The sequence below is a fragment of the Lampetra planeri genome, chromosome 22 (assembly GCF_965212315.1).
Source record: "Lampetra planeri chromosome 22, kcLamPlan1.2.h2, whole genome shotgun sequence".
NCBI lineage: Eukaryota > Metazoa > Chordata > Hyperoartia > Petromyzontiformes > Petromyzontidae > Lampetra > Lampetra planeri.
This window is the reverse complement of record NC_136128.1, coordinates 6,086,875-6,099,377: the sequence shown is the minus strand read 5'-3', so window position 1 is coordinate 6,099,377 and position 12,503 is coordinate 6,086,875. Positions and strand designations below refer to the sequence as shown.

Here is a 12,503-nt window from a genome sequence, read left to right as displayed (position 1 = left end):
GTCTCGGGTGTGGACCAATCAATTTCAAGGACAGTGCATTCATTATCAGAGTTGTCTTTTTGTTTGCATTTTGACCGCAAGTGTTGTGGTTAATGCCAACATGATCCCTTGTATAAAGGTGTCAGTTTTGTTGCCAGTTAAAAGGGTAAAAACCTAGATTTAAAGCTTTCGTGACTGCAGGGATTCATCTTATTGGTTCTTTCGGTAAAGTCACGTAGAAGGGAAGTAATAAAATAATAAAAATAAAACATAATAAAATAAAATAATTCTCACGACGTTTCGGCTACAACGCAAGCAGCCGTCTTCAGGTGAAGAATGATGGCTGCTTGCGTTGTAGCCGAAACGTCGTGAGAATAATTTTATTTTATTATGTTTTATTTTTATTATTTTATTACTTCCCTTCTACGTGACTTTACCGACAGAACCAAGAAGAGGGTAAAAACCTATTACTATAACTGCTTTCCGTGTTTAGTTTGTTGTTCCCCCCGCACCTCCGATTAGCACGGTCAGCTACGTAGTGTGGTAAAGAAGTTCATCATAAGTACGTACATACATGTGCGAGTGTACATCCGCTAACCTGCTCATCCTGCAGGCGTTTGAGGGTCTCGTTGAGGAACTTGACGTATTGGCTTGTCATGGTGACAAGGGCCGTGTAGCGGGTCCGTAGAGTCATGTACTGCGAGCGCGAGACATCAGACACACGCGAAAAGCTGTTACAGCCTGGTAGGCGCACATCGCCCACACACTCCGTGCCCACACAGCTATATTCATTGCTACATCTGATATTGAACTCATAGTTCAAGCGGAATTTTCCCCACGTTTTACAAGATCACCACTCAAAATGTTTCACGTCTCAAATTTATATCCCTCAGGACTGCACCCTCAGCTTTTCTCATTATAATTTGTGGCGCATCCACTTGATTACACTAGGTGATGAGTTCTCACTTAAATATGCTTGAGGTTGAATTTAATAATCCTCTTGTGTCCATGTTGGGTGAAATTAGATTTTTATTGATGAGCAAAGTGTTGTCCATTACGGCTTACGGTAGGACTCCACTCGTTCTTTGTGATGTGCCGGAGCAATATCACGGATCCAGTTATCCGCGGAGATATTTAACACCCCTAATGCACGGGAAAATGTGGTGGCTAATTTCGGATAATTGGAACAAAATTACTGCTGATAACGACTCCCATGTACAACAGAAGTCATGGGTGACAGGGTAACAGACAAGGGGAGTTCTTCCCTACTGAATACCATGCCATTCATGGGAACACAACTGCATCACGGTAGCACACTAGGCTTTAGCACCACTATTGGCTCATTTAGCAACAAACTGACATGAGTAATATATTTCATATGAAGGTTAACCACAAGCGGGCTGTTAATATATACCATATATAAGCCAGAAACTAGGAGAGGCAGGGTTAGAAGCTCACAATCAAATGAAATTTGTTTTTTTCATTTAAAGCTTTCGTGACTGCAGGGATTCATATTCTTGGTTCTTTCGGTAAAGTTACGTAGAAGGGAAATAATAAATTAATAAAAATATAAAACAATTAAATAGTATTATCATGTGTGTACAAGTGTGTTTGTGTGTGTGGGGAACAGTGGTTGCAGTGGTTGACATGCCGAGCTACAAACCCGGCGACCCGCGTTCGATTCCTGCTCATGACCAACATCAGTGATCAATATCTGAACCATTCTTGGGCCTCCCCTAAGTTGACTCAACCTCAAATGAGTACCCGGTACGGTGTGTAAACATCGCTACTCGGTAGACAAAGGCGACTGGGCATTGTGCTGGCCACCCATTCCCTTGTGTGCCTTGCCGGCCTTCATAGTTAACAGCTAACAGCACTTGCTCCAAATGTCTGTCAACACTACACGGGGGACCTTATTTGTGCGTGCGTTTGTTCATTTCGCAAGCGCGTCACCTCCTGCAGCACAGAGTCGGACGTGGAGACCAGGCGGCGGCGCTTGATGGGAGACTTGAGACCTCCGTGAGTGTCTGCCGTGGCCTTGTATATGAGAAGGTGCATCTCGTATTCCTGGGGAGACACACGGCAGTGGAAACAATATGCCTCACATTGCCAATCCACTTAGCCATCATCCGGAACTGCTAAGAAGAGACGCTTCAACTGATGCTGAGCCAACCGACTCAAGTGACACAAATGCTTTTATACAACTGCCGGAGTCAAAGCTGGTTAGCATTGCATTTCCAAAACATTTGGTACAATCCACAGGATATGGTGGACTTTTCATCGACAATTATTAAATGCACCGCTCATTCATGGTATGCAAGTTTAATATTCATTGACCACTATGAGATGCCTTAATTATCCCTTGAATCTAATATGTGTGTAGGCCATACCTTAGCTGCAGTGTGGTACTGGTCGGAAGACTTCTGGCTCTCATCCACCTTGATCTGGTTCTTCTCAATATCATTGGCCAGGCTCTGCAAGAGAGGGAAGAAAATCAAACTCACTGTTGATGCCGATCACAACCGTGACCAATTCAGTGTCCCCCCATGCTCAAACGAGCATCGGGCTATGTCCATTTTCGTGCACTTTCAGATGCGCTTCCGTGACCGTCTGGAACGCTCTCCCTTCCGATATTAGGAAGCCACTGGAGCTATCCACTTTTAAATATAGATTGAAAACTCACCTTTCTTTCAAATTACTTTATTAGTGTTTACTTTGTTATCCTTCCACCCCCGCCTGCACCTCCGATTAGCACGGTTGGCTACGTACGGTGCGAAAGAGGTTCAGCGTACACACCTACACATCCGTCAGACTTCCCGAGCAAAGTGTTGTCAATTCCACGTCGGAGGGGACAATGTTATTCACCTTCTCTCTCTCGAGCTGCTCCTCCAGCCCTCGGACATCCTCTATCTTGGTGGCCTGCAGCTTCTCCTGAAGCTTGAGCGTGTCATCCACCCAAGTGAGTAGCCAGCCCGAGCCCTCTCGATAGCTGCGCAGAAGCTTGGCTAGGTTGTCCAGCTCCCTCAGTCTACAGTGATGCATTCATTGATTCATTCGTTAAAACAAACATCCAAAGTCAAAGTGGTTTCTGGCTTAAATGAGCATTGAGGCGGTGCTAATCTCCTCCTTACAGCCCTGAGCCAGCGACAGAAAGCGTGAGTCAACCATATGACAACCAGCTTTGACTTCCCCACAAAGTTGTAATTTTTTTATCGACCCCTCAGCATGAACTGAATTGGGGGGGGGTAGGGGGGTTGACTGAGCTCTTGCGCCCTGTGTACGTACTCATTACACACAAAGTCCTGACCACAAATGAACCACAAAAACTTGTTGATCTCGGGAAGGAGCATAAACCGTCACGCGAACTCCCGTCATCCTTGCAGCGGCTTTTGGTTGCCCATCGAATAAAGACGGTCACCGCATCGCGCGCTTTCAGATGCGCTTCTGCAGCCATCTGGAATGCTCTTCTTTCCGACATTAGCAAACCACTGGATCTATGTACTTTTAAATCTAGATTGAAAACTCATTTCTATAGAACCACTTTATGTGTTTGGTTTGTTGTCCTTCCCCTGGCACCTCCGCTTAGCATGGTTGCCTATGTACGTGCGAATGAAGTTCAACATACATACATACGTGCTCGGGTGCGAATAATCGATTGGTACCAAGATCTTGTGGTACTGTGTTAAACTTTAATAAAGTGTGCTGCACAGTTTTGAGAGACCTAGGCTGACTGAGAAATGCGTGTGGGTTTGGTCGATCGATGGAAAATGTGGCAACGCCCCAGCCAACGAGGGATTGTCACATGGAGGAGACGCTCCAAGAGCCCTCGTGTCGGCTTTCAGAGATGGTGTGTCAGTTATCAAATGAATCCATTCTCAGGAAGTGCACACGTATTCATTCTAATGAATAAATAATGACCGCAACATATGTTTCGAGTTGCGAAAGCTGTTCAACATACACACACACACACACGGCGCACACACCACACAAAAGGGGGCGGCACTCGCACACGTGTTTCAGCCGCTGGGCGCGCCCGGAGCCGCACCTGTAGTCGATCTGCGTCTGCACGCCGGCCCAGCGCTCCAGCAGCTGCTCCACCTTGTGCCGCTGCTGGTCAAGGTCGACGTCGCGCTCGCCGTGGCTGCGCAGCATGCGCTCGTTGACGGAGCGCGCTCGCTGCAGCTCGTCCTCCATCGCGAAGAACACCGCCTTCTTCTGCTCCACCTCCGAACGCCATTGCTGTGGCGGGAGAGTGACGGGGCAGTGCAAGGGGGGGGGAGGCGGGGGGGAGGCTCAGGACGGCTCTTGTACTTCCCCTGTTTTAGTTTTATGCATCAAGCCAAGCTCATCGCGATGCCCTCGCGGTACCGTCGTTCGCTGATAGCCTTGCAGCACATGTGATTCTGCCTCGGGGCCAAGCAGGGCCAAGGGGCGGCACTACCGACACGTTCATTGCGTGTGTACCACACCGGTCGGCACTCCGTGAGCATGCTGCGTCGCCCACCGCGCCATCTATGCGCGTCTCAGCTCTTCCAGAAAACAAAGGCTGCGTTTGAATGCACGCACACTGATGAATCGGTTTGAGACGTCGAAGCACTGTTAGCCAAAGCCTCCTGCCACCTCACATAGTCGTAATTCATTCGCCAATGACTACACGAGAAGACAAGTGTGGTGTTAAAGGGTTTGGCGTTTTGGGCAGGGCAGGGTGGGGAGGTGCGGTGTGGGTGGTGCAGGGTGTTGGGGGTGGCAGGGTGGGGAGGTGGGGTGTGGGTGGTGCAGGGTGTTGGGGGAGGCAGGGTGGGGATGTGGGGTGTGGGTGGTGCAGGGTGTTGGGGGTGGCAGGGTGGGGAGGTGGGGTGTGGGTGGTGCAGGGTGTTGGGGCAGGGCAGGGTGGGGAGGTGGGGTGTGGGTGGTGCAGGGTGTTGGGGGAGGCAGGGTGGGGAGGTGGGGTGTGGGTGGTGCAGGGTGTTGGGGCAGGGCAGGGTGGGGAGGTGGGGTGTGGGTGGTGCAGGGTGTTGGGGGAGGCAGGGTGGGGATGTGGGGTGTGGGTGGTGCAGGGTGTTGGGGCAGGGCAGGGTGGGGAGGTGGGGTGTGGGTAGTGCAGGGTGTTGGGGGTGGCAGGGTGGGGAGGTGTGGCGTGGGTGGTGCAGGGTGTTGGGGGTGGCAGGGTGGGGAGGTGTGGTGTGGGTGGTGCAGGGTGTTGGGGGTGGCAGGGTGGGGAGGTGTGGTGTGGGTGGTGCAGGGTGTAGGGGTTGGCAGGGTGGGGAGGTGTGGTGTGGGTGGTGCAGGGTGTTGGGGGAGGCAGGGTGGGGAGGTGTGGTGTGGGTGGTGCATGGTGTTGAGGGTGGCAGGGTGGGGAGGTGTGGTGTGGGTGGTGCAGGGTGTTGGGGGAGGCAGGGTGGGGATGTGGGGTGTGGGTGGTGCAGGGTGTTGGGGCAGGGCAGGGTGGGGAGGTGGGGTGTGGGTAGTGCAGGGTGTTGGGGGTGGCAGGGTGGGGAGGTGTGGTGTGGGTGGTGCAGGGTGTTGGGGGTGGCAGGGTGGGGAGGTGTGGTGTGGGTGGTGCAGGGTGTTGGGGGTGGCAGGGTGGGGAGGTGTGGTGTGGGTGGTGCAGGGTGTAGGGGTTCGCAGGGTGGGGAGGTGTGGTGTGGGTGGTGCAGGGTGTTGGGGGAGGCAGGGTGGGGAGGTGTGGTGTGGGTGGTGCAGGGTGTTGAGGGTGGCAGGGTGGGGAGGTGTGGTGTGGGTAGTGCAGGGTGTTGGGGGTGGCAGGGTGGGGAGGTGTGGTGTGGGTGGTGCAGGGTGTTGGGGGTGGCAGGGTGGGGAGGTGTGGTGTGGGTGGTGCAGGGTGTTGAGGGTGGCAGGGTGGGGATGTGTGGTGTGGGTGGTGCAGGGTGTTGAGGGTGGCAGGGTGGGGAGGTGCGGTGTGGGTGGTGCAGGGTGTAGGGGTTGGCAGGGTGGGGAGCTGTGGGGTGGGTCACCTTCAGCTGAGTCTTGTAGGCCTCGATGCCCTGCACGTCTGTGGGGAGGGTGTCGTCCTCACACAGGCGGTTCTCGAACGTGCGCACGATGGTCTCGGCGCCCTGCGAGCTCCGCACCACCGAGTCGATGTTCTTCAGCCTTCACGAACACGACAAATCACCGCTCTTATCTCATTTCGATAGGCAACGCAAATTAAATGCCGGCTGAGAGCATCCCCGAATGTTTTTTTGTCAAAGGCCGACTCTGATTGAGGTGATCCGGGCATGTCCCTCACCTTTCCAGGTAGATGGTGGACAGCGAGTGAAGCTGATCCATCTTCTGGGTGGTGTGGTTGAGCTCAGAGCTGAGCATCGGCGAGCTGCCGGACTGGTTGCCCTGCGCCAGGACCTCCGAGCACTCTGTGACCACGCGGCTCAGGTCCACCTTTACGTCCTCCAGATCTTGGTGGAGTTTCTGCAGCCACGTGGGCACAACAGTGGGCCTCGTTTGTAACTCTACGTTATCGACTCCTTCGACTATGTAACTTCGTGCCAGGTTTTCCAAAATTCTGATCCCGAAAACACACCAAACTTCTCCAGTCTATTAACAAATTTAGTCAATGCGTGCTGCACATGCCAAATATTAGCAGAAGTAATTTTGCCTCCTCACGTATAAACAAAAAACATGGTTTAGTCCAAGGCCTACACTATCTAGCAGCACTCGTTCAAGCGAGCACCGCTCTGGATTGACTTCAACCTGCCGGGTCTAATCAGCAGAGTCGGGCTAGTCAATGACGTCTGGTAATCCAGCAGCGTTCGTTTGGCGAGCCTGACCCTGCCGATGAAACCCCGAACGCTAGTGGTCTTCACTCATTTTCAGAGGGGGGTAAGACATCATCAGTGTGAGGGCCTCCACACATTTGGTTTGACAACGGCACAATGATGAAGATGGGGTGCGGGGTGGTGTCACGTGTTGTGTGTATTGTCGGGGGGGGGGGGGGGGCGCACGTCAGGAGCCGCACTAAAGGCCACCAGGGGCTGCCAGTGGCCTGCGGGCCTTGCAATGAAGACCACCGCAATAGGTAGATGGGCGATTCACTTATGTATTTGATTATTCGTTCGTGGAGATATCAAATGGAGTTCTGCTCATATTTTTGCGAAGACCCGCGATGCTCCACGCCAATGCGTGATCATGGTGAGAGGTTATTTGGGATTGGGGGTTGCCACCTCTCCTGCCTTTCCCAGGACCGTGCATCCCTGGGAAATGTATAAAAGTGTTCTCGCGACATCGAAGGGTGTTTGTCAGATGCGTAATCATGACGATTATAACAATAATAGTAATACACCGCTCGGGACAATGCGTGTACATGTAGCTCTCCCCTCTTTCAACATTGTGAGAGATTCTCCTTGCCAGCTGGTGGAGCTCACATGCAGAAGTAGGATGTTAACTGTTATTATTATTCTGCTTGTTTACTTGGCAGCAGGGTACCGCAGGCCGGGGTAATGTTGCTATCTATCGTCCCAATTGAGTCATTTTCAGGCGGTCATTTTTTGTCCAGTATCGGGATGCTTGGACAAGAAATGTTACGTTATAAATGTTTCATGAGCTTTACCTGTTCTGGCAATAACGCAGGTGTTAAGATGTTCAAACACCAAATAGACGCCTACTGCATGGAATCGAGTCTGCATTAACCACACGTACTTGTGGCAAAACATGCAAACAAATACGCCCTTATAATATATGGGCATTGTCCTTGAAATTGATTGGCCTGCACTAGAGACAGCTTTCTTTATGGCCTTGTCTCACCAGTGTTAAAGTAGAGAACGCCAAAAGGCAAACGGTACACAGGCAATGCAAGCATCAAACCATGAATAGCTCGGGCTGAGCAGTTACATCTACGGGACCTTTTTTTGTGCCAGTACAACAAAGGGTCGCACGAATAAACCACGGAACGCTGAAGAAACCCACGCAGAATCGTGGGGAGAAGGCGCAAAACAAATCTCCCAAGTCGAAGGAATCAAACCGAGCCCCGTGTTGCTGCTGCGCGGGCACGAGAGCGTGTCGCTACGAGAGTGTGTCGTTACGAGCGTGTCGCTACGAGAGCGTGTCGCCACGAGAGCGTGTCGCTACAAGAGCGTGTCGCTACGAGAGCGTGTCGTTACGAGCGTGTCGCTACGAGAGCGTGTCGCTATGAGAGCGTGTCGCTACGAGAGCGTGTCGCTACGAGTGTGTCGCTACGAGAGCGTGTCGCCACGAGAGCGTGTCGCTACGAGAGCGTGTCGCTATGAGAGCGTGTCGCTACGAGAGCGTGTCGCTATGAGAGCGTGTCGCTACGGGCGTGTCGCTACGAGAGCGTGTCGCTATGGGCGCACCTCGTGCTCCATGATTCTCTGCGAGCTCTCCTGCACGGGGTCGGGCTGCTCGAGCGGGGAGCGGATGTTCCGGATCATGCGGTCCTCCGAGGCCTCCAGCCGCCGCCTGATGGTCTGCAGCTGCACCAGGAGAGTGCTGCAGATGCTCTCGTCGCGCTCCTCTGAAAGCAGAGGAAAACGCCGCGGGAGACAGAGGTCACTTTCGTCTTGCCTCGGTGGGGCTCAGGGTGAGAGTTTGCTGAACGAGATGTGGAAGTTCCGGTGTATTCCGTTGAACACGTTGTGGTTTCACTCACCAACACACCGGTGTGCTGAAACGGTAACTAATTAGCATGTTTTGTTTAACGTGAGACAAATAGTACCAATTGGCTGTGTTGGGTGGTGGTGGGTTAACGACACGTTTATATTCACGCGATCTAACCAAAAATAAACCTTTATTATGGATAATATTGGTCGCGAAAGCTTACGTGTTAAACCTATTCTGTTCAAGTTTATTTTTGTTTTTACTCAAGAGCACAGGACAGTCTCATTTGCAAGAGCGTTAAGTCTGCCGATGGTCGCGATGTGTAATACTGATTGAGGAATTTGCGGGTAATATTAGAATTTGACCCTGACAGATTCGAACACAATGTTCTCAGCGACGCCATCTCGGCATCGTTTTAACATCTTCACACCACGTGGCCACAGCCCCCCTCGTCAGCGTTTTAAGAAGATGCTCCACCTCACACTGCGCGTTGTTCTGCCGGCACGATGTCCCCGTCGTTTTCGCTCCGCGTGCTTACCAGCTCCCCAAAGAAGCCCCCCCGGCGCGCACAGACGAAACGTCGGGACACCGCGCCGTATTACAACACGCCGCTGTTACAGCAACAACGCCCCCCCCCACCCCCCCAAAAAAGAAAAACAACCCCCAATAGAGTGGTTGCTCAACGCTACCTCTCTCGAGGGTGATGAGCAGCTGGTCGAAGTACTGCTTGCAGGAGCTCATGTCCCTCTCCAGCGTCATGCGGTCCGTGCTGGAGAAGAGCTGCGAGTCGCGGCTGTCCTCCAGGAAGTCCTCATAGTGCACCTCCAGGTTCTTCATCACCGACTCGTACTGATCCGGAGGCATCGTCTTGAACTGCAAGCGGCAGCGTGGCGGCGGTGGTGTCAACAGACAGGGCGGTCGTGCAGCAGGGGGTCAGGATTTGTTAGATTTTTTTTTATTAAACCCACAACACGAACAAAACAGAGGTTTTACAAATTCGCGTGGATGGAAGCCGCGACCTCTTGGCAATTCTTCCGTCCCAGTGAGGTGCCGGTTAGAATTCACAGGTTTCATTCATTCAATTTGTAGCAAGGAACATGAGCAATGGGGTGGCGCTTGTCTTCTTTAGTGGCCCTCGCAGTTGTGAAATTCCACATTAACATGACGAGGATCAGAGGGTCTCCACGGACAACGAATGTTGACTTGTCACAGAGCGGTACAGCCTGTTCTCCTGTAACGTGTGTTGTTGTCCCAACGCGAATTGTATATAACGCGATGAATGTATTCTGGAACACATTTTTTATAACGTGGATTTGAATTGCATATAACATGATTGAGTGAACAGAAACTACGTCGCGCGAGTAGGAATAAGCGGTCGTACAGCTGCCTCGGCGTAGCATCACACAATAAGGTGGGATGCTGCTGGATGCTTCTAGATGCTACCCACGTGCCTCAGTCGTTGTTCAGCCTGCGTATGCATTTCATGTGTAATCGCGGACTATGCTTTACCCTACATTATACATGATTTATTATAACGCCACGCTCTTCAAAGACGCAACTACCGCGTTACAGGAGAAGAGACCATACTTAATTTATTTGACCGCTGGCTTTGAACTTGTAGTCCTCAAATGTGTGAGTCAAGTGCTCTCACCAGAGTGCCACCCAGCCAGATAAAGTATCAGATACTGTTAGGGATATGGCCAATGTAATAGCATGTGGAACATACAAATCTCAGGGAAGAGAAAAAATGTGTTGGATGACATGAGCCATTGGTCCAGATTTAACCTTTGAGAGTTATAAATGTGAACTGCAAATGAAGGGTAATTTCAGACACAGGAGCAGCAGATGAGAAGGAACAACCTTCGAGTGGAGATGGATGGCGAGCGTAAATAAAAAACCTGTTTTGTAGAACGCAACGCAACTCAGAATGCGATGGATCATCCCACGGCAATTTGATCAATTGTAACAATTCAAGTGACAAATCAATTCATCTGTGCATGGAATAAACTAAAGTTGTATGAGTCTATCATCGTGCTATAATCTGTGCAAACATTCATTGCATGATTTTGATATCATTCATTGCAATACACGGTGTGATGCTTCTTATATCATTATTATTTAACGCAAATGTATCTATGAATTGCTCCTCAACCAATTGTAACAATGCCAGTGTTGGCTCGTGCGTGCTCTCACCGTTGTCACAGTCCAACTGCGAATGCACTCAATGTCCTTGGTGAGGTAGAGGTAGGAGATGACGCTCTTCATATTCACGTGCAGCTGGTGCCACAAGGTCATGGTGTTCTGATAGCTCTGGTCCATTCTGCAAAAGGTGAATGAAATTAACATTCGGTAAAAAAAAAAACGTCACAAAGCCTGACTGGAGTTAGGCAGAATCTGGGGCGAGGCGGAATTTTGAGGTAAGCTGCAAAGGTGACTGAGATAGAGAGGCAAACATCTGACCATTGCGCTGTTTGCGTGCTAATTAAGCTGTGTGCGGCAGGATATGGCGTGAAGGGCTTTGCGGACCTCGTATAGGAGATTCTATACGCGCTTCGTAAAACGAGGCAGTTTAAGTTCTACCCCCGACCGCTGTAAAACTGTGAAATACAACTGAAGTGGTTCTCTTCTCCTCGCCTGGTGCACAGGAGGTCATGGGTTTAATCCCGACCATGACCCCTGTATATTTGGAGTTTGCATGTTCTCCCCGTGGTGACGTAGATTTTTCTCCGGGTCCTCCGGTTTTTACCTCCACATTAAGAAACGTGAGTTTGGAGTATTAGGCTGCTATAAATTTACACTTGAAGAAGCCACTTGGTTGAGCTATGATTTGTGGCCAGGTCGCTTCTGAAAATAGCTTCATAGCTCAGCAGGCCTTACCTGGTAAAAAAAAGAATTTTTTTGTCGTTTCAAAGCCAAGGTCTACTAGCCACGAGAGGGCCTTAGGAGAGAGTTTGTGTAGTTTTACTATTCCTCCTCTTCCGTTGAAGGAGCACAGGCTACAGTGGTTTACTGTATAGTCCATAGTTTGGCTTGCATGGCCAGTCACAGTGCTGTGGCTCGTCTTGTAAATCTACCAACACGGTGAATGCGTCAACACAGCGGTCCCGTGTTGTATGTGTGTACGTTGAACTTCTTTCGCACCGTACGCAGCCAATCGCGCTAAACGGAGGCGTGGGGGAAGGACAACAAACTAAACACAAAAATCAGTTTCTAAGGAAATTCGTTTTCAATCGGAAGGAAGAACGTTCCAGATAGCCGTAGAAGTGTATCTGAAAGCAAGCGATGCCGTCTATTTTCGATGGCGAGCCAAAAGCCGCTGACCGGAGTTCATGTTGTGGTTTATGCTCAGAAGGGTATTGTTGTACAAACGTGGCAAGCACTCCGTCTGTGTCGTGAGCACGACCTGACAACGGATTCCTTCGGCAACCAGAAACCAATGCAGCTCAGCGAGCACCGGACGGACACGGTGGGATGTTGCGGCGTTCCCGGTGATCGCTGCGCGAGAGTTCCCTTACCGGGTGGCGAGCTCGATGGCGTCCTTGTTTGGAGGGGCGATGAGGAAGCACACGGACGGCACCAGGGCCTCGTTGCCGATGGGATTGATGATCTTCCACTTGGTGCACTGGGCATTGTCCTCCATCACACACTCGTCATTCTTGTAGATGGTAATCTACACATTAGGATAAGGGCATGGATACACGCGTACTTTAATGATACAGGTAATGGACGATTGTCGATGATTTATTCTTCCGCTCATGGTTGATGTTCATGTAGGGAAATAACTATAATTGCACATTGAGGTGGTTGAGCCAGATAACTGAGTCAGAAGTAGTGGAGAAAATCGCTGTGATGATGCCTCCTTCGTATTTTGTGAATCGGCAAATGAGTTTTTATGTGTTCCGTGATCTGTTCTGGGTGACCACAGTCACGCACCAGATAGTTAAAAAATTTCC

At 50.9% G+C, this 12,503-nt stretch overlaps 1 protein-coding gene across 4 annotated transcripts in view; it reads right to left on the bottom strand.

Moving 5' to 3' along the window:
- Nucleotides 1–12,503, bottom strand: part of PLEC (plectin) — a 175,788-nt gene that overhangs the window by 17,557 nt on the left and 145,728 nt on the right. For all 4 annotated transcript variants that reach the window (XM_078604279.1, XM_078604280.1, XM_078604278.1 and 1 more), the window contains exons 22-32: nucleotides 12,066–12,220; nucleotides 10,744–10,870; nucleotides 9,240–9,423; nucleotides 8,307–8,467; nucleotides 6,230–6,408; nucleotides 5,955–6,093; nucleotides 4,025–4,218; nucleotides 2,845–3,007; nucleotides 2,370–2,453; nucleotides 1,933–2,046; nucleotides 578–676 (exon numbers count right to left, since the gene is read on the bottom strand). In XM_078604279.1, coding sequence (XP_078460405.1) covers nucleotides 578–676; nucleotides 1,933–2,046; nucleotides 2,370–2,453; nucleotides 2,845–3,007; nucleotides 4,025–4,218; nucleotides 5,955–6,093; nucleotides 6,230–6,408; nucleotides 8,307–8,467; nucleotides 9,240–9,423; nucleotides 10,744–10,870; nucleotides 12,066–12,220 — 1,599 coding nt within the window. The remainder of the gene's footprint in view (nucleotides 1–577; nucleotides 677–1,932; nucleotides 2,047–2,369; nucleotides 2,454–2,844; nucleotides 3,008–4,024; nucleotides 4,219–5,954; nucleotides 6,094–6,229; nucleotides 6,409–8,306; nucleotides 8,468–9,239; nucleotides 9,424–10,743; nucleotides 10,871–12,065; nucleotides 12,221–12,503) is intronic.